General features: G+C 47.2%; 1 protein-coding gene across 6 annotated transcripts; it reads left to right on the top strand.

The window, feature by feature from the left end:
- Positions 1 to 1,122: 1,122 nt before the first annotated feature.
- LOC123794628 (keratin, type II cytoskeletal 6A) lies at positions 1,123 to 13,711 on the top strand. Of its 6 annotated transcripts, XM_045800790.2 has the most exons (11): positions 1,123 to 1,432; positions 1,493 to 1,662; positions 2,581 to 2,795; positions 3,141 to 3,201; positions 3,359 to 3,454; positions 3,580 to 3,744; positions 4,229 to 4,354; positions 5,189 to 5,409; positions 5,628 to 5,662; positions 5,776 to 5,904; positions 13,590 to 13,711. In XM_045800790.2, the coding sequence occupies exons 1-11, from the start codon at positions 1,123 to 1,125 to the stop codon at positions 13,709 to 13,711; spliced, it is 1,650 nt and encodes a 549-aa protein (XP_045656746.2). The 6 variants fall into 6 exon arrangements, with proteins under 6 accessions (XP_045656746.2, XP_045656743.2, XP_087711553.1 ...); XM_045800787.2 differs by having other exon boundaries at positions 1,123 to 1,662; XM_087855427.1 differs by having other exon boundaries at positions 1,123 to 1,662; positions 5,776 to 5,925.
- The last annotated feature ends 9,878 nt before the right edge of the window (positions 13,712 to 23,589 follow it).

Below are 23,589 nucleotides of genomic sequence, written 5' to 3'. Positions count from 1 at the left end.
CATATTAAGTTTCTAGTTTGAACTACCACGTTCTGGGATATAAAGGGAGCACAGTAGGGTGTCAAGTGAGACATCATGAATATGCAGTTAGAAAACTCCAAGAATGAAACATTGCAGGAGACACATAACCTGGTTTCCTTAACAAATAAACTGTAAGAAAATTATGAAGGAGGATCTAATGACTTAAAAGATTTGAAAGATATATGATCTAAATGACATATCCCCCACGTACAAAATGTATAGAGCTTATGTGGGTCCTGATATGGACAAACAAAATATAAAACATAAATGATCCTCACAGGAATATTTGAAGATTGAATAGATACTTGTTGATGTTAATGAATATATAAAATTTTTAAGATATGAAAATGATATTTTGGTTATTTTTTTTAAAGAGTCTCTCATTTAGTCATAAATATGGAATTACATACCAAAGAGACAATACGATCTCTGGTATTTGTTTTCAAATAATTTACAGTTGCTAAGGAATAGGGTGGGAATATGGAAGCTGTAAGATGGACCATGAGATAATGACTTTTATATAGCCAGGTGATAAGAACATAGGGACCGATTATGTTGTTATTTTACTCCCTATGTGGGTGAAATTTTACATAAAAGGAAAAAAGTCATATTTAACTTCATTAATTATGGAAAAGAACAAGAATATTTCTATGACAGCATATGCAATGGATTATTTCAATGTCCTATCTCTGCTGGGTACAACACAGGTGGAGAGCAAAGCGCTTATACCTTCTGATGCACTAGCATAACACGCCGATCCTTTGTTTGAGACAGTGACTAACTCCTCGCTCAGTGAATTAAGAATAGTCTCATTGTACTGAGATCAAGTCAAAGCTGGAAGACGGGAGATATTTTTCCCTGACTAAAGAAAGCCAAAAATGCAATCTTCATATTTCATAACTTTTCTAATAATCCAGATGTGACATCACTGTTTGTAAAGCCCAACCCTTCCCGATCTGCAAGCTCACCTTCCAGGACGGAGCCCAACCCATTTCCATCCTATATAAACTGCTGCCGGGAGGTTCATCTCACAGATCTGCTCCTCTCAGCTCTACCCTCCAGCCGCTCACGCTTTCTTCAGCCCTCTCCTCTTCAGGAACCATGTCTAGCAAATCCACCATTAGGAGCCAAAGCGTCAGCCACCGTGGCTTCAGCGCCAGCTCAGCCAGAGTCCCAGGGGTCTGCCGCTCTGGCTTCAGCAGTGTCTCCGTGTCCCGCTCCAGGGGCAGTGGTGGCCTCGGTGGAGTGTATGGAGGAGCCGGCTTTGGCAGCAGGAGCCTCTATGGCCTGGGGGGCTCCAAGAGGATCTCCATCGGAGGGGGCAGCTGTGCCATCGGTGGCGGATATGGTGGCAGAGTTGGAGGTGGCTTTGGCTATGGAGGTGGAGTCGCAAGTGGATTTGGTTTTGGTGGTGCAGCTGGTGGTGGCTTTGGGCTCGGTGGTGGAGCTGGCTTTGTTGGGGGCTATGGAGGCTCTGGCTTCCCTGTGTGCCCTCCTGGAGGCATCCAAGAGGTCACCATCAACCAGAATCTCCTCACTCCTCTGAACCTGCAAATCGACCCCACCATCCAGAGGGTGAGGACTGAGGAGCGGGAGCAGATCAAGAACCTCAACAACAAGTTCGCCTCCTTCATCGACAAGGTGAGCCAGGAACACCTGCCTGCACTGGGATTCCAGAGTCCTGACACTAGGCAAGCAATGACTGTCTACCAGGGGGAGACTCAGGAGGCAGGGAGAAGGGGACTGAGACTAGCTCTCCCCTGGGATGCCAGTTGGCCTCCACGTTCACAACAGGCAGCAGGTGATGGAAACCATTTAAAACCCCTGGCTCTCTTACGTGTCCTTCATCCCTGCCAGGGAAGAATACTCTACTTTTCATAAGCATGAAGCAAAATAAGGCAGTGAGAGAATGGAGTGGGTTAGCTTTACCTTCTGAAGACTCCTAGAATCAAAAAATAATGCCAGCGGAAATCTCCTTGAGGACTCTGGGCATGAGGAAAAGAGTGGGAAGAAAAAGAAAAGAAAGGATTTCTGCCTGGATTAGAAGAAAAAGACTCAGAAACATCTATGTATCCATAGAAAGGAATGTGTAGAACCAGAGCATGACCATGAGGGCGTTTGTTGTAGAGGAGAACTATGTACTAAAACAGAAGATATTGCACTCCAATCATTAACTGAATTGGATTTAATCATTAGATTCTGCACAATTCATATACTTTTAACTGAGGTATGATTTTTTTTAAAAATCGTGCAATGTAACAGGGAAATGTGTGATTGTGCTTTTCAATGAAAAGAAAAGACAAGTTGAACGCTACTGACAGGTGACATAACTTAGCCAGCGAGAAGACCTCATAGGTCCATGGAAGAATCTCATATTAGGATCACTGGGGTAGGAAGGAAATAGGTTTGGGGGGACCAACACTGTCAGTCTGATCCTCTCTACATGCTCTGTAGTAGCCCAGGAGCTCGGTGACATCCCAGGCGTGCCTGGGCTCCTGGCAACTCATATCTCTTTCTCCATTGCTTTCTCTGGCAAATAACCACCTTGTCTTCCCCCAGGTGCGGTTCCTGGAGCAGCAGAACAAGGTCCTGGACACCAAGTGGACTCTGCTCCAGGAGCAGGGCACCAAGACCGTGAGGCAGAACCTGGAGCCCTTGTTTGAGCAGTACATCAACAACCTCAGGAGACAGCTGGACAGCATCCTGGGCGAGAGGGGCCGCCTGGACTCGGAGCTGAGGAGCATGCAGGACACAGTGGAGGACTTCAAGAACAAGTGAGTTCAAGGAGACAAAAGGGTTCAGTTTCCTGAAGCGCACACTTGAAGACAACCGGGTGACCAGGTCCAGAGGTGGGCACGGTTCCATAGGGAAACAGGTCCATGGCAATGAAAACCACAAGTAGTGCCTAAAAACAACCCCAAAAGAACAAATGGACCATAGAGGTGGGTGGGGAGAGAAAAGATATAAGGAATTGAGGGAACACAAAAAAACCATTTTTGTGGCTCAGTGGCAGGAAAGCTCAACTTAGAGATATCTGTCTTATGGAAAGTTGGGAACCCAGGCTGATCTTGCTGTATCATCTTCGCCACTGGCTCAATTGTGTCTTGCTCTAATTCCAGATATGAAGACGAAATCAACAAGCGCACAGCAGCGGAGAATGAATTTGTGACTCTGAAGAAGGTGAGCTGATGAGGATCAGGGGGTCATGTTCCTTTGTAGAGGGTGAGGACTCTGGGTCTGTGCACACATCCAAGAGTGGACTAGATGGGGAGACTAAAAGGTGTTCAGACTGGGAAGGAGGGCTCAGCTGACTTCAAGTTGTTGGTTTATTTCCCAGGATGTAGATGCTGCCTACATGAATAAGGTTGAACTGCAAGCCAAGGTAGACGCTCTCACAGATGAGATCAACTTCACCAGAGCCTTGTATGACGCAGTAAGCATCTCCACTCCTCTTTTATTTGCCCTGATGGGGCTCTGCAAAGGGTGGAAGATCTGGGGGATTGGATACCTCTGTAAATGCCATAGGAAAAAATGATCTGATAATCTTCTGCTCTGCAGGAACTGGCACAGATGCAAACCCACATCTCAGACACTTCCGTGGTCCTGTCCATGGACAACAACCGTAACCTGGACCTGGACAGCATCATCGCTGAAGTCAAAGCCCAATATGAGGAGATTGCTCAGAGGAGCCGGGCTGAGGCTGAGTCCTGGTACCAGAGCAAGGTGAGCCTTGAGTTGACAGCTGTGTCCCCTACCTGAACACCAGCAAGACTATAGACTTCTTTGCTGGGAAGTGTGCTGTAAGGAAGCTGATCTTTTCTCATAGGATGTGTACCCTGCACTCCTAGAGCAGGCATTACAGTTTTTCTGTCCAAGCTCAAGAAGTCAAAGAACCCAAGTGCAGGAGGACAGCTACATAGATAAGGACCTAGTGATCTTTGCTTTTGTCTTCACCCTGATGCCGGCTCTCAGAAACAGGATACAGAACATTGCTGGTCCCCAACTGAACTAGGCAGTCAGCGGTCCATTCAAAAGAGGGTCTGTGATCAAGGTACAGGATCCTGTGACCTTGCCACATCAACTTTCCCTAAAATCCCTTGGGGAGAAGCCACTAGGTGCAAGTGTGTTAAATGCCTGGTTCACAAGTCAAGTCACCGTTGGCATGTGAAAGCCCGTATACACTGCCTTCTCTCTGTCTGCATTCCAGTATGAGGAGCTGCAGGTCACAGCTGGCAGACATGGGGACGACCTGCGCAACACCAAGCAGGAGATTGCTGAGATCAACCGCATGATCCAGAGGCTGAGATCTGAGATCGACCATGTCAAGAAGCAGGTATGGTGGGGGGCTCTGGAGAGGAAGAGCATCCTTTCCTTGCTACACCACCAAGTGGTCATCAGTCACCATTTGGGAAACACTGGGAATTGAGGGAATAGCAGAGAGGAGGACACACCGCTCCCACTCTTGTGAGTTCCCCCAGCTTGGGACACACGCATGCCAACACTACAGAATGATGCAATCACCTGACAGGAGCAATCCCAGTTAGTCAGACTGTCAAAAGGTAGTCTTGGGGCTTTTAAAAGAGATTACTTAAGGAGAATGGTTGGTTTAGGAATATAAGAAACAAGTGAGGAAAGGAAAGGGGAGGTCAGAAGAGGGTCAAGATTGTTCCAAATCTGCTGAAGATTCTACTGAAAAAGAAAGTTGAGCAAGGACCCAGGGTGAAGATCAGTGTTGCCCAAGTGAGTTAGAATCCCTTAGGAGTGAGGAAGGCAAGATCTCCACAGCTAGATGTGAAACTCATCTCCTTGAGTAAGGATGCTCCTAATTTTGTATAAGTTAGTGTGGCATCCACAGAGCTCATCAGAAAAGGTGCTGGTCTGGCTTTGGAGGCAGCACTTAAAAGAAATGAGTGGGTTCATTTCTTCCAAATTGCTGGTATTTTGTCCAGTGTAATGCAGGGTGGTTAAAAATAGAGGGCACGGGTTTTGTCATGTGGCTCTCAGATTAGTTAATTTGTGCAGAAGAGAAAAGGGCTGGGCAAAAAGAGGAAAAGTCCCTTTCTATGATATTGGGCTCTGGAACTCTTCCTCACTTTCTACAAGAAGTGTGGCTAGTCTCCTCTGGAGGACTGAATCGCAAGTTCATTGTCCTGTGTTCCTCCCCTAGTGTGCCAACCTGCAGTCCGCCATCGCTGATGCTGAGCAGCGTGGGGAGCTGGCCCTCAAGGATGCCAAGAACAAGCTGGCTGAGCTGGAAGATGCCCTGCAGAAGGCCAAGCAGGACATGGCCCGGCTGCTGAAGGAGTACCAGGAGCTGATGAATGTCAAGCTGGCCCTGGATGTGGAGATCGCCACCTACAGGAAGCTGCTGGAGGGCGAGGAGTGCAGGTGGGTAACCCACACAAGCCCCTCAAATATCTTGGATCTAGGGTCAGGTTGTCTTGAGCAGAAGTTGAAGGCACCTTACTTATGGCCATAATGGCTACTCTCAGAGAACCATTTCAAAGGCAGCTTCCCCAGGGGCTCTCCTCACATCGGGGTTTCCCGCTCTGGTCCCCTGGGAGCTCTCTGAGGTCTCACGCTCCCTGTGCTCTCTCCCTTCCTAGGCTGAGTGGGGAAGGCGTCGGACAAGTCAACATCTGTAAGTACTTTTGCTTGCCTCCCTCCCTTGCCCTTGTGCTCTTCTGACTGGCCTGAGACTGGCAGAGAGAGCTCACTGTGTCCTGTGTGTCTTTGTCCCTCTCTCCTTCACAGCTGTGGTGCAGTCCACCGTGTCTGGCGGCTATGGCAGTGCCAGCGGCATGGGCGGTGGCTCAGGCCTGGGTGGAGGCAGCGGCTACTCCTATGGCAGTGGCCACAGCCTTGGAGGTGGCTTCAGTTCCAGCAGCGGCAGAGGCGTGGGCGGTGGCTTCAGCTCCTCTGGAGGCAGCAGTTCCACCATCAAATACACCACCACGTCCTCCTCCAGCAGGAAGAGCTACAAGCACTGAGTCCTGCCATCTGGTCTTGGTCCCACGTTGTCCCCGTCTACAGCAGCATTGCCCTCTCTCAGGCTACTTCTCTCCTGCCTCTGATTTCTCTTACTTTCTGAGTTTGAGCTAAAGTTGTTGAGTCCCTCAGGTCTCTTCACTGCTGATACCTGCCCCACCTGATCATCCATTGCTCACCATAGGTCAACCTCTGCTTTACATCATAATAAACCGCAACTGGGGCTCAGGTTGTTACCAAAATATTACTCTCTTGCCTCCATTATTTTGTATATGAGGTTGAGAATCAGAAGGAAATTACCTTTGCCCATTTTCTTTACAGAAACACTGCCTGGGTCCTACTCCAGAACACGGCAACTTGCCCTTTGCTTCCAGGTACCCAGGAATTCTCTACGTTCCCAGTGTTAGGTTCCTCCTATCTTGCAATGGTCTTGAAAGCAGAAGTGACTAGTTCTACAATGTACAGAGTCTGTATCCCTGTGAAGTTCCCTCTGCTCTTTGCTTTCTTCTAATTGCTAAATAAAGCAGATTTACTATATAATGCATCGTTTTATGGCCTTGATTTGTCACCCGTTGTTCTTGAGCTTTTCAATGAACAAATACCTGTTTATGTATTTAAAATACTCCCAATCCCCAGGTACTTCACTCTTTTCCTTGAGACAGGCACAAAAGCCTGCAGTTTAGCATCCTGACACTCAGATTTCCTTCCTAGATAAGATTTCATTTAAATGTTTGGCAAGTGGAATGGGAAGAATCTGGTCCACCATCATTGTATACTCTGCTTTTTATCAGCTGTACCAGGCAGAAGTGGCTTGGTCTCACTTGCCTTGTCTCTAAGACCACCTCACTACATCCCCCAGGGATGAACCTTACATTATCAGTTGGAGAAATATATTTCTGGCCTATCAGATCAAAAGAACATTTAACAAGGGATACGATATTTAATTTTTACTTGGAATTAGCTTCATGACCAAGAAATTTGCCTGACAAGGTGTATCAAGAGAAATGGAAGTGTACTTACTTCTGAACTGCAATTATCTTTCTAGAAATGTATACTGAGGAAATAGCACAATTGTGGGAAGAGGTATGTACACGGATGTGAATCCAAACAGTCTTCACAACATGGGAAAATTAAAAATACTAGAGGTTCTCAAATTAAGAATCCAAAGACTCAGGCACAAAACTCATATGCTAATTTCTTGAAGTGTGAAGGCAAAACAAAAATGGAAATACCCACCTTGTCCCACCCTAAGTCTCTCATGAAAACGGATAAAGCTGATTCCTTGGTCCTCGGAAGAGATGCTTCCACGTCTCCCCTCTGGTGTGCCATGGCCAGATTTGACTTCTATGAATGGAAAATGAAAACTCAAGGTATGGTGCAAGGGCTCATCATTCAACTTGTCCTGCCCTTGTCCACATCATTCCCTATTTCTTCAGAAGTGATCATTATCTTCCTAGCCCCCAGGCTCTCACAACACAAGAGAAAATTTCTTCAATTCCCTACTATATAGAGGCTGCTTCTGGATCCTCTTGTATCAGTATTCTCCTGTATTCACTTCTGAGTGTTCCTCCAGGAACATGGGCAGCCTCTCACATTGGTACCTCCTCATTTTCGGTCAGAACTTCCCAACAACAGATAAAGTGATAACTGGGTTCCAAAATCTAAGGCCATTTAACTTTCATATTATTATACACTCAGGAGGAGTAATGGAAAGGAAACAACTGACCTGGAAAATTATACAGGATATAGCATCTACCAGAAAAACAAGTTGCAAAAACAGTATATATACATGGATTTATTTAATTAAAATCTTATGGTGCAGGTGAGGATAGCAAAATGGCAGACTGGAAAACTTCAAGCTCTCCTTCTGCCCCCAGAAACCTCAAAAAACAACCAGAAACTGAGTAAACTCTGTAGGAGCTCTGGAAAACTGTCCAAAGTTGATAACAACCAACAAATGGCCAATCAAGAATATGCAACTTCAAAATTATAACAAAGCCTTTTTTAAAACAATTTTCTGAGCCCTTGCTCTACCCTCTACCTATTGCAATTTTGGTCTTGAGTAGGCAGCAGCCTGTTCCTGAACTCTTCCCCAACCTCCCTCTTTCCATTCTACCCTTCACCCCCTCCCCACCCTCTGCCTCTAATACTCCCTACCATATACACCTTCACACAGAGAGAAGTTGTAGACCCTATTTGCAAATAACCATGTAAGTCTCTTCAAACATGTCTGGAAGAGTTCCTAAGAACTAAGGCAAGGTTCTTAACTTTGTTTCACATAAATCCAAATGTAGATAAGAGAAGCAAGAGACACAGCAAGGAAGAACTTCCAGGAAGACTACAAACCCACAGAGTCCTGGGGCAAGAGGTTATAGGAAGAGACAAACAATAGACCATCTGACCATCTAAGGTCTAAAGACTAAGTGGAATTAGTTTTTTTGGAAAATGAGCACATTTAAAAGTTGCTCTGTGTATGAGAGAATTTAAGGAGTCATGCATATATCCAGGAAGACACATGCTCAGTAAAGTCTTGAGAAGATCTTATGTATTCATGTTGTACTGATCTCTAGGTTCAGAGTAAGCCTAGCTAAGTGGTGAAAGAATGTCTCATCACAGGGACAGTATGCAAACATCAAGAGATTAAGTTTCCTCAGTTTTCTTATTTTGTTCTTTTGTTGTTGTTTGTTTCAGCTCCTGGGACACAAGAAATTATCTGTCAAAATAATTGTTGAGCACAAGCTAAAGAAGCAGCCTGATGTTGAAGTTTTATTATATTCCAGGCACTGTTGACTCATTTAGCACAAGTAAGTCAATGTGAAGGACAAGTCATCAGGTGCAAATCCAAGAATCCCTTATTTGCAACAGTCAGAACTAGGAGTGTGACCTGAGGCAGGACCCCATTAGTCATGAAGTTTCAAGAAACAGTGGAGGTAGAATTGAATAACAAATCAAAGACAAGGCCTATTGGCAGCATTTTGTTGGTGAAAGAAAGAAAAAAAGCAGAGTGACTGGGAATTGTAAACCACTCTGCAGTTGTTGAGTAGGGTGTTTTAAGGAGCAAGAATTATTCACCCAATCTGTTAGCCTGCATATGGCCCAGCCCATTCCCCAGAATACTTTCTACAAACAACTGACGGGTCAAGATAGAGTTCATCTCATTCATGGATGAGCAGTAGTCAGAAAGGAACCGTTTTAGGACCCACAAAAGACAACACATGTTTGAAAATGAAGTGAATATGTAAAACGAAAGGCAGGTAATGATCACTCATCAACATGAAGTTACTATAAAACAAAATTGCCAAAATTAATGAAATAAACCCGCTATTAAGTTCGAGAATAAAAACCATATAATGAGACAATAATAGCTAAAACTTCACTTACAGAAGTCAGATATGAGGCAGAGAGAAAAATAAAGCCACAATGCAAATGAAGGCCAAATTAATATCAGTACAAAGGGCAATAGGTATGCCAAATGCACAATAAAGGACATGTAGGAGAATACTGAGAAAAGAGAGTTTCATGAGTGGGGGGGTGGTCAAAGAGCATTAAAGGAGAGTCAAGGGGAAATACAGATAAAGAAGATAAAGTAGGCGCAACACAAGCATAATTGGAACACCTGAAGGAAGTGTGTATACACACACACACTCATATGCACGAAAAGTCCCCTCAAAGGACAGAAACATCTTCAATTACATGGCTGGGGGCTTGCCTTGAGAATTTGTTTTGATAGACAAAGATGCATTACTTAGTGATTTCTAAATTTGTAGATATTGAAGTAATAATATTCATTCCTTTTTTAATGTTTGTTCCTTTTTTAAGATTTTATTTATTTATTTAGAGAGTGTGTGTGTGCAAGTGGGGAGAGGGGCAGAGGGAGAAGGAGAGAATCTCAAGCAGACTCTGTGCTGAGCAAGGAGCCTGATGTGGGGCTCTATCTAACAACCTTGAGATCATGATCTAAGCCAAGATTAAGAGTCAGTCACTTAACTGACTCAGCCATCCAGGCACCTCAAGTGACAATATTCATTCTTATACACTTTCAACTACACCTACTTCTGGAAAAGTTTAAATATATAAAATAAACTTATTACCCTTCTAGATTTGAGTTCCCCTTGACAGGAACACAGAGGAGAGAGTAACATATTCAATGACACCAGTGGATGCAGTGACAAAACCCAAAGAATAAAAAATTCTATGGGACAATTAACCTAGTTTATGTAATAAATAAATTGCAAGAAAAAAAAGACAGAGGGTTAGATGATTTAAAGGACATATTATTTGGGGGATACATCACTCAAACAAATATGTATGGACCTTGTTTGGATCCTGAATTGAACAAATTATTTTAAAAAATCAATAAGAATGCAGGGAATTTGGATGTTAAACCCTTCATGATATTAAAGAATTACTGTTAAACTTTAAGATATAAAAATAGTATTTTGGTCACTTTTTAAACAGTCTGCCATTTTGACATAAAAAGTGAATTATTTACTGATAAACATATAATCTTCTGGAATTTCCTTTCAAATAAATTTAAGGTAGGTGAAGAAAGAGGGGAAATTATGAATGAAATAAGGTTAACCTTGAGATACAATAGCAAAATCTGGGTGATGGGTATCCAGGGCTTTATTAAGTTCTTCTTATACTCTTCTACCTATTCAATGTTTTACATAGCTGAAAAAACAAGTCAAACTTCACATATTTGCAATTGTTGGAAAATAGTAATCTTTTGTTAGGGCAAAATTGCCTTTAGATTTCTAGTTCTCAGCCGTCACAAAAGACCAGGTTGGAGAGGAGAGCACTCAGGACATTCTGATACACAAGCAAAACATTCTGAACCTTTGTTTGAGACAAAGTCTAACTCCTGGCTTCAGTGAATTCAGAATAGTCTTATTGTATTGGTTTCAATCACAGATCAAAGATAAGAGAATTTTTCCCTCTAAAAGAAGTCAAAAAAGCAATCTTCATATTTCATAACTTTTCTAATAACAAAGATGAGGTCTCACTGTTTTTAAAAAAGCCACACTTCTCAACCTGCAAGGTCACCTTTCAGGATGAGCCCAGCCTAGTCCTCCCTGTACAGTGGCTACTAGAAAGCATCTCATGTTCCTCCTCCTTTCAGCTCTACCCTCCAGCCTCTCACACTTTCTGCAGCCTTCTCCTCTTCAGGAACCATGTCTAGCAAATCCACCATGAGGAGCCAAAGCGTCAGCCACCATGGCTTCAGCGCCACACTTCAAGTCTATGAGTGGCCAGGTCTAGTTGTGGGCATGATTGCTGAAGTGCACATTAGGGGAGAAAATGAGAGAGTAGTCACTTTCTAGTCTCCATGAACTGAAAGTTCAATTCAAGAATGATTCATTTAGTGTGAAATGTTGGGTCAAGACAGGCTCTTTCCAAATTCTTTACTCATTGATTCAAGCATCTCTCCTCTTCCTCTTTTTAGATACAAATGAGAAATCAATAAACATGAAGCAGCACAAAATGAATTCACCTGAAGATGGTGAGCTTATCAAGATTAGGTGTCTCAGTCCCTTTGTTGAAGGTTGGAAGAGTAAAAAGCAAGAGACAAAATTGGAGGAAAAAAAAATATTTTAATGACATTGTACTCCTGAGCTTTGCCTTCAACCTCTTCCTGATTGTAAATCCCAAGGATATGAAGAACATCACTGTTTTTTGCAAAACTAGGTGCTCAATGATCCTCCAGAACCACTCAGTTGCGCAACAGCAAATAATCTTGTGCCATCTACTGTTCTTAGAGATGTAACATCATTTGGTACAATCTTATTAGGTGATTGGGAATTAAAAGCCAGTGTTCATATGTGAAAGCCCATACCTACCTTTCTTTCCTTCTGAACTCCTGCAGGTCAAGGTCGGCAGACCACCTTGCTACACAGCACCAAGAAGGAGACTACTGAGCTCAACCAAATGATCCTGAGACAGAGATCTGACATTGATGACACCAAAAAGCAGGTAGGATGGAGCAGAGGGTGGGAGTGGGGAAGGGAAGAAAAGTATTATTTCCTTGCTAGACTATCAGCCAGTCATCGATCATCATTTGGACACATCTGGGCACTGGAAACTACAAGGGAGGAAAGACCATGCTGTCCTTAGTAGACCAAGCTGTCTACCTTAGTAGCTGCCACTGGGTCTCTCAGGGAGAGTGGGTCCAATCCCAAGAGCATGATACAAACACATAGAAACATCTCTCCTGGTCACAGGAGTAGAGTATGGGCTAGAAGTATGGAAATATGATTGATCTTAAAGGAATGATTGTATTGGGAGCTGCAAAGGAACAAATGGGGAGGAAAGGCAGGCCATAGGAGTTGAGAAAAGATGTTGCAAATCTACTCATGATTCAAAAAAGAAAAAGAAAAAAAAAGAGGGAAGAGTGAAAGGGGAGAACAAGCTTTCCCAAACATGTGATCTGAGGTGGGATGAGAGCAGGGTTTCAATAGTCTCATGGAAAATTCACTTCCTCAATGGACCATATTTGTAATGTACAAATTTAGTCGTGGTCATGCTAGATACGTTTGTCTGTGGTCCAGATTTGACTTTGGAGACAACACTCAAAAAAAAAAAATCCAGTTGTCCAGTTCTTCTAACGTGTAGACTGGAGACTCCATCAGTCACCACTCACGTCCTCATGCAGGTGGTTAATACAAAAGGCATAGGACTTTGATAACAAGCTCAGAGACGTGAAAAGGTTACCAGATAGTCAAACAGCTAGACAGGAAGATTCAGGGTTCCCTCTCCACAAATTCTATGCTCTAGGACTCTTTCTCACTAGAAAGAAGAAGTGTGGCTAGTCTCCTCTGGAGGACTGAATCGCAAGTTCATTGTCCTGTGTTCCTCCCCTAGTGTGCCAACCTGCAGTCCGCCATCGCGGATGCTGAGCAGCGTGGGGAGCTGGCCCTCAAGGATGCCAAGAACAAGCTGGCCGAGCTGGAAGATGCCCTGCAGAAGGCCAAGCAGGACATGGCCCGGCTGCTGAAGGAGTACCAGGAGTTGATGAATGTCAAGCTGGCCCTGGATGTGGAGATCGCCACCTACAGGAAGCTGCTGGAGGGCGAGGAGTGCAGGTGGGTAACCCACACAAGCCCCTCAAATATCTTGGATCCAGGGTCAGGTTGTCTTGAGCAGAAGTTGAAGGCACCTTACTTATGGCCATAATGGCTACTCTCAGAGAACCATTTCAAAGGCAGCTTTCCCAGGGGCTCTCCTCACATCAAGGCTTCCCGCTCTGGTCCCCTGGGAGCTCTCTGAGGTCTCATGCTCCCTGTGCTCTCTCCCTTCCTAGGCTGAGTGGGGAAGGCGTCGGACAAGTCAACATCTGTAAGTACCTTTGCTTGCCTCCCTCCCTTGCCCTTGTGCTCTTCTGACTGGCCTGAGGCTGGCAGGAAGAGCTCACTGTGTCCTGTGTGTCTTTGCCCCTCTCTCCTTCACAGCTGTGGTGCAGTCCACCGTGTCTGGCGGCTATGGCAGCGCTGGTGGCTATGGCAGTGCCAGCGGCATGGGCGGTGGCTCAGGCCTGGGTGGAGGCAGCGGCTACTCCTATGGCAGTGGCCACAGCCTTGGAGGTGGCTTCAGTTCCAGCAGCGGCAGAGGTGTGGGCGGTGGCTTCAGCTCCTCTGGAGGCAGCAGTTCCACCATCAAATACACCACCACGTCCTCCTCCAGCAGGAAGAGCTACAAGCACTGAGTCCTGCCATCTGGTCTTGGTCCCACGTTGTCCCCGTCTACAGTGGCATTGCCCTCTCTCAGGTTACTTCTCCTCTCCTGCCTCCGACTTCCGTCGGCCCCTAAGTTACAGCTGGAGCGGCCCCATTCTCATTTCCACTGTCTACACCTGCTGTACCTGAGCTCCCATCATGCACCATCAGAAGGTCAAAAATCACTGACACTCAAGACAAGCACATGTCCATTGGATGTAACCCTCTTACGATCAGCTGTCTCCGTCTTCCACGATTCTGGGGAAGACGGAGACCTATGCCTGTCTTGAAAACCGAAACTCAGTGTGGATCATGTTACAAAATAAGGCTTCTTCCCTTTGATTTCTAACTGTCCCGCCCGTTGTAGCTACACTCAGGAGTTTCCCATATGATAAACAAGTTGTTATCTGCCCATGAACTGACCCTCGATGGTATTGCCACAACCGTCTCAGGTATGCAGTTACATTCCTGCAATGCTTTGTTTCTGCTTCCGCTTGCTTTCCTTGTGTTACACAAAGCAGATTTCTAATATAAAGACTGTCAGATTAGGCAGCTGATCAGTGTATTGGTTCTGAAACTGTCTCATCCTCTCCTGCTCCTTGTCTTTGGAGACCCATCTCTCAGCCCTGCTGACCACTCACCCTGCTTCATACCCAACTCAGTCAGTCAACATTATGTGATACTTAGTTATCCTGTGGGTGGTATGACTACCCACAACAATTCAGCCCTCCGCCACTCAGGGCTCTTTCTCAAAACGGAGAAGTGAGGATCCTGGAAAGTGGATTAGCGTAATCTGATAACTGAGGGGTTTTGTGTTTCCAACTCGGTCACTCAGTGGCTTGCTCCTCAGCCTGGTGTCCCCCACCCCAGCCCCAGCCACCGCCAGGAAAACACTGCACTGATCCAGCAGAACAGAGGCCAACTGGTAGGAAGGCAAAATGCTTGACTCGGCTCTATGATAACAAAGGTTTGCCGCAGAGTTCCTGCTTGTAAGCAACTTCTGAGATGTATCAGTTGAATCAATTGCTACAGAAAAGGAAATATCCCCAAATCTGGGGTGGTTACATTGAAAGCCTGGGAGCATAGCCGAGCCTGGGAGCAGAGCCGTAAATGAATTGAAATAGGTTTCCTTTGCACCCAAAGACATTAGGGTTGCCTGAAGAGCTTGACACACGCTGGTTACAAGCCATAGAACTGTACACCTGAACACAGGGAATTTGACTGTCTTTAAATTAGGTCATGATTTCCTTGAAACAAAGTGAGGCAGTCAAAAAAGGTAATAGAATGAGCTAATAAAAGACCAAGCAGTGTTGGTTGGACACTTTGTTTTGAAGTGCTGTTGGCAAAAGATGAGACTGAAAGATGGTCCATGTTGACAGATGGCTCTCAGATTAGCACGGGGGCGGTTCTGGCTGGCGAACACTCTCCTTTTGTGATAGGACACCCAAAAGCCATTTTCAGTGTAAACTTCATGCAAGTTTTGGCAAGCAAAAACAGAGAGTGGAGGCTCATTCCAATCTTCCCAGATACCGCCGTCAGGGTGATAATTTTGACTTTCACACAGCAATGGGCTTTCTATCTTCTAGGCTATGTTTACACAAGTTTATTCTAGAATCTGGCTAACCAGACATTCCATCCCATGAGTTGTCTGAATGTGAAAGAATAAAACAGAAGAAAAAATTCACAAGAACAGTAGCAACCAATTCTGCTATAATAATATTTTGCTAATTGGAAGTCACTGCAGAGACCTGCCCCCCCCCACCTCCCTGGGTCATGAGTCAAGTTGCAGTCTAGCCTTATTGCATAGTTGTCCACAGGTGGGCAACGGTCTGGCTGCTGAACAGGTTAGGTTGCTAGGCAGAAGCTTTGGAGCTGGGGGAGACTTTGGAATATTAGTGACCTCCCTACTCTTCTATTAGGAAGTTCTAGAGTTTGAGGTCAAGGGAACGGTGGAAGAGGGGCTTAGGAAATGCCATGCCCCACAAAATCCCAAAAGCTGACAGGGAAACTTCCCAGTGAGCCAGGCTCAGACTCTGGTTCTCCTTCCCCATTGAGAAGCTCCGTGACAGCAGGTTACCCTACAGGCCTCCCTCACATCCTTGAGTAAAGGCCAGACCAGTCCCCGGTTCTATGGAGGCCAACTACTTAGCTACAGGCTTGATACTCAGGGAAGGCATTACTATCCCAGTCACCTATGAATTGGGCCACTCAGCCAAAACAGAGGACATACATTTAAATATGAATTTCACATAAACGACATCAACAATTTAGTATGTCCCAAGTATTGCATAAAACATACTTACACTAAAAAATTAAGTGTCATTGATCTGAAATTCAAGGTGAACTGCACGTCTTATATTTTTATTTGCTCAATCTGGCAACCCTACCTAGAAAGGAGACAAATCTGTCCTCATATTGACCTGCAGACAAGGGCACTGGTGGTCGGGCTGCTGCTCCGAATTTCTATTGGAAAGGGGCAGACAGTAGGCAAGTACCAAACTTGAGACCCTTCCCTCCGAACTGCCCCCTCCCTGCTGCCTCAGGCTTCAGCCCCAGGCTGCTGCCACCCACCTGCCCCTATAATCAGCTCAAACAGCCTCAGACCCGCCTGAGCTTCCTCGCAGTTTTTGTGGTTGTCATTGGTAGTTCTTAGGATCCAGGCCTTCCCCGTGTTTCTAAAATTTCTCGGGACTGGGGGCGCCTGGGTGGCACAGCGGTTGAGCGTCTGCCTTTAGCTCAGGGCGTGATCCCGGCGTTACGGGATCGGGCCCCACATCAGGCTCCTCTGCTATGAGCCTGCTTCTTCCTCTCCCACTCCCCCTGCTTGTGTTCCCTCTCTCGCTGGCTGTCTCTATCTCTGTCGAATAAATAAATAAAATCTTTAAAAAAAAAAATTCTCGGGACTGATCCTGAGGGAGGGAGACAAACCAGATCCAGCCGGTTGGCCATCTTAGCAGGAACTTGAGCCATGAATTGTTTTTAAATGACATTGTGTTTATTTATTCTATATGTGATTTATTAAAAGGCACTAACATGGAAAGAAGGATGAAAGTAAATAAGTCAAAATAATCACAGTGATTGATTCTCAAGAGTGGGAATTTGGATAATTGCTATTTTCCTTTTTCTACCTTTCTGCTATGTAAAGAGAAACATCCTCATTCCCCCCCCCCCCCAAAACACACACACTCACACTTTTTAAATAAAGTAAAAAATAAGTATTACTTTATTTAAAAGTAAAAAATACCACTTTCATTACATGCTGAATTCATACATTTCCTCTTCTGCCCCATTGATCTCGTTATGTGATCACACCACTGTAATTACCAACGCTTCCTATTCCATGTTGGTTTCTGAAACAGCAATTCCTGCTCTTTGTTTTCAATCTTTTCTGGTCATTCTTGTGCATTTTGTTGCATTGGTCCTGTTGCTATCGGGTGTCCCTAGGCATCTCAGAGTTTTTGTGATGAATGCGAACTCCTTGTCTTCTGTCATGTTTTCTGATTACTGGAAGGCAGTGCCGGAGAATTATTGATTTCTGGACCCACTCACATCACTACACTTTATCCCAGTTATAATGATGAGGTTAAATGAGTAAGAGGCAGAACCAGCATCCAAGGACCGACCGACCTCCTTTCAGACTCTGTCTCTCTCCCCGTGTTAGGGAGGTACGCGTGGTCTCGCCCAGGACTCTGGCTCCATCAGTCTCCCCTCTAGCCATGGGCCGAGGTGCAGGAGAGGAGAGGCTGGCCTGACCTTCCCCTACCACTCCAGCCCTTCCTTGCTTTGCCTGCCCTCTGGTGGAGGCACCGCTACCCTGGGGTGCTGCCAGCAGACAGAGGAGTGGGCCCCTCACCTACTTGGAGCACCTGCCTGCATCTGCCAGGTGATGATGTCAGCTGGGGACGTACTCACACACTGAGGGCAAACACCAAGCAGCGCTGTCCTTGAGCTTGAGAATCCCAGCCCACACTGAAAGGAAGAGGAATGACTGCTTTTGCCCAAGCTGGCAAGCTCATTGCTCTCTCCTCCTCCAGCTCTGGACTCGGTCCAAGCTTTATTTTGCCTTGCCTTTCCCTGAGAGCCCTTGCTAGTCTATGAAGCCTTACATCCCCTACTCTGACTTCTAGTTCGTTCTTCAGTGATGAGGGAGTGCTGAGTGGAATGTGACTGCCTTTATCCTGTGTTACCTTTGCTTCACAAAATGTTCTTCCAAACCTTAGATACGTCCTAGGGGACTCAGCAACCCAGCAAAGCTACCCGGCAATACAGTTTAAGATTATCCGTGGCATAGCTGGGTTGTAGACGCTGCAAATAATAAATTATTAAGTTCATGTTGGATTCAACAGAATTGTATGCCTACCCTTGAAAAAATCCCTCTTACCTGTGAGAGCCAGAACACACACACACACGCACAAACACACACACACACGCACGCACACACCAGAAGACAAGGACAATGTGTGCAAAGTATGAAGACATGGGAGCCACGGCAGATCCACTCTGGAGGGGCTAAGTGGATGTCGGTTCCTTCAAAGGGAAATCTTTCAAGATGTAGGAAAATCATAGTTTAAAACTAAATCCTCAAATACCATGATGCCTCAACAACCTTATCAGGGTGCAGAATATAGGTGCTTATCTCATGGAGATACTAAATGCTCCAGAAAAAAAAACAAAACAAACAAGAAAGAGCTCCATTTATTGCAGAAGCACACCCATCCTTCCAGAAAGAATCTACGGAAATCTCACCACTTCTCCGGAGAGAAGATTTCCCTGTTGACCGTTAAAATCCAGAGACCCTCGAATGCTCCCTGAGGTTTAAGTGTATCATCTCCAACAGCACCCAAGAAACTGACTGGTCTACCATCATGCCCTTCTCCGCTCCCCAAACCTCCTATTTCCCAATTCCCTCATCATATTCATTAGTCTCTGGGCTCATTCCAAGTTGGCCAACTCTTGCTTAATAAACCAGCCCTCGGGGTGGGGGGGGGAGGAGGGAAGGAAAAGCATTTGGACACATTCCTTTAAAAGGAGTTAGTGTCTCTCATTGGCCCAATGGGAGCATATCCAGAATCCCCACCAGAGGAAATCACACAGAGGCTACTGAGACACCTGCCTGTGGGGTCACACCCCCTTTCAGCACTATTCCAGGAAGGGAGGTGACAGCAGCGTCCAGCTCCTCTGATATAACCTGCATCTGAAACTGGCCCTTTCAGAAAGGCTTCATCCCACTGATTCCAGAGCTATGCTTGGTTTAGCATCCTCGAAGCCCCCCTGCAAAGCTGCATATCATCCATTGTCCTTTGAGTGCACACAAAGAAAGCCAGCTAATTCAAAGAGTCCTCTGTTGAGTGGCTTCCTCTAAGAGATGAATTTTTTTGTAAATAATGAGTCATTGATTTTTTTTGTTGTTGTTATTTTTTACCCTCTGTCTCTGGGCTTTTGTATGTTTACCCTTCTTAAAGCAGAGCACAGAGAGGTACCTACTCTCCAGGTTACCTTGACTCAACCTCTCCGAGCTTAATGGCTCTCAGTTTCCCGACATCATCGTCATTGTCACTGTCCTCAGCATCAGTGTTGGCTCACGTGGTGCCCACAGGGCAGCTGGGTGTCAGATGGCCCAGCGTGACACCCATCATGGGACAAGGACTCCTAGGCCACCGCTGGATGGCCCATGGGCCCGGCCCTCCTGGAGATGGTGGAAAACACAGCCCCACATCCAGAAGCTCCTGCCCATGGAAACTCCCTGGTAAATGACGCATCAGAGATGTCTCAGACAGGATACACAGCTTTACAGACAAGGTGGGTGTGCGTTCAGCAGCTAAATGCAATCCCATCTCGAGTATCCGTGGATGGATTCACTCTGTGATTTACCTATGAGAAATGTTAAACCAAGCCAGTGCCCCCAGCCTCTCCTTGTATGCTCAGGCTGGGCCCTCACGTGTGTGCCAGAAACGTGGCCTCTGGAGCCCACGGGGAGAGTAAGGCTCATCGGAAGCCCTCAAGGCCCATCCTGTGATCGATCATGACACGCACTGTCCGAACTGCAGATTTTCAAGTTTGTTCTAGGGCCCCTTATACGACTCCCCTGCGCCATATGCGTCCGTCTTCCCTTCCTCACAGCCCAGCAGGCTGGCGGTGGGGGGAGTCATGCGGAACGACGCCTCTATATCTAGGCCACAAGACCCTAGGGGGGACAGGAGACAACAGTCCTGGTTCCAGCTTTACTCTCAACTTCTTGTGGGACTCCAGGCCTCACTCTCGTCACCAGAAATAGGGAAGCTCTTGATGGTGTACTTCGTGAGCTTTTCTGGAGCTGAAGTGAACGGCAACGGCCAGGGGGCCTAGATCCCAGATCACGGTCTGGCCTCCGAGGAGGACGTGGCCCTGCCAGGTGTCCCAGGGCTCCCTGTGCTCATGCTGTGCCTGCTCGTATACATACGGCGACACCTTATTGTAGTGGTTCCTTTCCTTGAGGCGAGGGGGATGACAGTGCGTCCTCCGTTGTCGTGGCCCGGGACCCAGCACATTGTAGGTCCCAGCAAATATTCGTTGAAAGGATACATGAACAAATGAACAGATGCACGTTGGATGAAGGCTCCGGTCGGCAGTGCCTCTCAGATGTAACCGGGGTGAGAGATGGCACTGGAAGGCAGGGAGAGAAGGGCTCCCGTGATGTCCAAGGTTATGGGACACCGGGCGGTGCCAAAGCCCTGCATGGCTTCTGGCTGTTACTTCCCAGCCTGTGACACACACCCCAGACCTCGACAGCACCCCTGAGCCCTGGAAGGAGCCGGTGGATGGCGTCAACAGCTTCCTGCGGCACCGCAGTATCACCCGGCCCGCCCAGCCTGTGCCTGCAGGCGGTGGCGACGCGCCGTTCCTCCTGCCGGGGTGTCTAGGTACCGCACTCTCTGTTCACAGAGGCCCAGGAAGAGCCACAGGGGCATTCCATCGGTCCCCCACTTCAGACAGCTCTTGCTCTGGGTCTTCTCATCGCTAAGGCTCCGTCGGGCTCCAAAAGCCCGACTCTACTCCTTCATGTCACTTCTCTCCCCAGACACACCCAGTCGCCACCACGTTGCATGGAGACTGTTGTTTCATGAATGTTCTTGAGATATACGTGTCCGTGTGTTCACGCTTTGCACATGCACGTCTGTTGGGAGTGTCTGAAGAACTTGATTGTGGAGGGAAGGGGCTGTTCCACCTTTACTTAAATGCAAGCTTGAATGAAAAAGCACCCCATTTTGTTGCTACGATTGGCTGAAGGGGACTTGAGAGCTGCCTGCCCACCTGTGCAAGGTATGCCCCTGCCCCAAATCTGGGCCCCAGGGAAAGGCCTGTTATGTCGGCCGTAGAAGGGAGCAGATCAAAGAGGCCTGGCCGTGAGCAAATGTTGCAAGTCGTGAATCTTGGTGGTTTCTTGAGATGGACTGGTACGTCTCATGCCCTTTGGGCAGGAGCTATTGCCATGGAACGCAGGGGGAAGGGGACCATGGGCTGGAGGGTCTGACCCCCTTAGAGGCAGGCCGGGTGGCACCTCTTAGAGGTCCCAAACGGGAAGGAGGTCAGCTGCCCTGCCATGCACCGATAGCCCTGGGGGAAAGGGTTTCCGGTTGTGACGTCTCCGGTACCACAACAGACTTCTCTTTTCTCTGCTCAGCCCCTGGCAGTTGTAAACTGGCAGAGCCATGTGTGGCTGCCCCTCCAGACAGCCTCAGCTCCCCTTTCTCCTTCAACGCAGACCCAGGAGGAAGCCGTGGTGTCTGCTTTGTTCCCCGCTGTGTCTCCTGTACCTAGAACAGTGAACATCTGGCACACAGTAAGTGCTGATAAATAGTTACTAACTAAAGGAGAGGTCCATCCCAGTGTATGCAGGGGTTGGGGGTGGGTAGTTCGGGGCCTGGGTCCTCGGAGATTGTCCGCAGGGACTTGGCTCTGTGCGTCAAAACAGTCTGGTCTATGGAATTACCGAATCCCCTCTGTCCCCACCCAGCCTGCCCTTCCTTCTCTGGCCTTGGCCTGCTTGGAAGCCAAAGCTTCTTGGTGTGTCCCCTCCCCACCCCACCCCGACTTCCTAGGCTTTGGGAGGCGTGCTCCGTGCCTTCCTCTCCTCCTCCACTGATCTCCACAGCCCTGACTGCCACTCCCGCCTGGTCTTCTCAAAATCTACCACCACCCAGGACCTCTGTGTCCCTCCGGGGATGGGAGAGCCCACCCTGAGCTGGGTGGACAGGGAACAGCCTGGGGCAGCAGAGTGCATACCATAGCTCTTGACCCACCACCCCCCAAAACCTCAAGAAAATTCCTCTGGACAGACCCAGGAACGCTAAGGTAGTTAGAGGAACTCAGAAGAAGTGGAGAACAGAGAAGAGTATGGAGCTCTTCTCTAAACCAGACAACCTAACTCGGGTGAACTTCTGCCACAGTTCCATGCAGGGTAGTAGGAGCAAATTGGGGGTGGGGAGAAAAATACCCTTGACCCTCAGGGGTAACCTAGCTCCCAGACCATCAGAAGACCAAAGCAGTGGAAAAGCACAGTGACCTGCAAGCCTGCACATGTGGTCTCAGGAAACAGGCAGAAAGGGGTCAGTACCTGCATCCGGTTTATCTGAGAATCTTTCTTGGGGGTGAGTTTCAGGCAGAACCATGGAGGAGGTTAAACATCAAAACAGAGAACTTTCCTTGGCAGAAAGGAAAGAAGAAGGTATTGATAGTCTCAAGTTTTGAGGTTTTAAAGGGGACAGTGACACAGGCTGTCAGGAGGCTGGGCCGTCCTCGGCATTCATGTAGACATCGTTCACCCGCGAAAAGGTCACGATGAAGGTCAAAGGCCACAGAAGGAGTGAAGGAAGAAGAGAAGTGAAGGACTTACCTATTTCCACTTATGTCACCAAAGTCAGTGAGTGAGACAGTCCAGCTCTGGAAACAACAGTCCGGGTGGAAAGATCAGAGAGAGGAGGGAGGGAAAGAAGTGGGCAGCCCCAGACACGAGGCAGATGGAAACGGGGTGAGAGGTAATGCCTGGGAATAGGACTCTCTGGAGAGGGCATGGGAAAGAAAGGAAGGACCCAGGCAGGAAGGCAGACTGGAGTCACAGGAAGCGTGATTAGAGAGAGCGGAGGTGGCCCCTGTTCCCACGGGCACAGGCTACGGTGCTCCCTAAGCCTCTCCACTGGCGTCTGTTCCGTGGAAAGCTCTGAGAGTTTACTCAGCACCGGTCAGGAAACAAGTGTCTCTTCTCTGGAAGGAAGATTATCATGCAATGAACACAAAACAAAGACAATTATTCTTTCCGCCCCAGACGCAAGCACCACCCGGCTCGGACCTGGGGGCCCTGGCAGCTCGGTGAGAGAACTCCTATGCTCCTCTCACCCTGTATCAACAAAAGCTATGATTCATAGGTTCCCTGTGGAAACTGAGACTCTCCAGCAATCTCTCAACGAGGAGAGCTCCCCCCGCCTCAGCTGCAAGGAGGAAAGAGCTCCGCGCACAAGTGCCAAGCTGTCATTCCAGGCCGGTGAGCGTTGGCTAACCCATCGTTCCACATGTGTCTCTGAAAGGACACCTGTGTGGGAAGACCATGGAATCTGGCTCTGCTTCCCATAGCTGGGCACCCCTGGTCTGCTGGCTTTACCATTCAGGGACTCAGTTTCCGGCAACCGAATACATTTCCATTCCTAACAATGTCCCTGTCTGGCTCCACCCAGGGTAGAGGCAGGTGGGTGAGATGCAGAAAAAAAGGGGAGACCAGGAGCTTGCAGGTTTCCATCAGTTTCCACTAATGGGGATGTAGGGCACAGCCCACAAGACTAACAGGGAAAATAAGACAAATGTCTGGGGTGCCCTCCACTCAGTGCAACCACTGAAG

Source organism: Ursus americanus, chromosome 25, assembly GCF_024610735.1.
Source record: "Ursus americanus isolate L20-20 chromosome 25, mUrsAme1.1.p, whole genome shotgun sequence".
Lineage (NCBI taxonomy): Eukaryota > Metazoa > Chordata > Mammalia > Carnivora > Ursidae > Ursus > Ursus americanus.
Note: the sequence above shows the minus strand (reverse complement) of the source record. Positions and strands in the feature narration are given on the sequence as shown.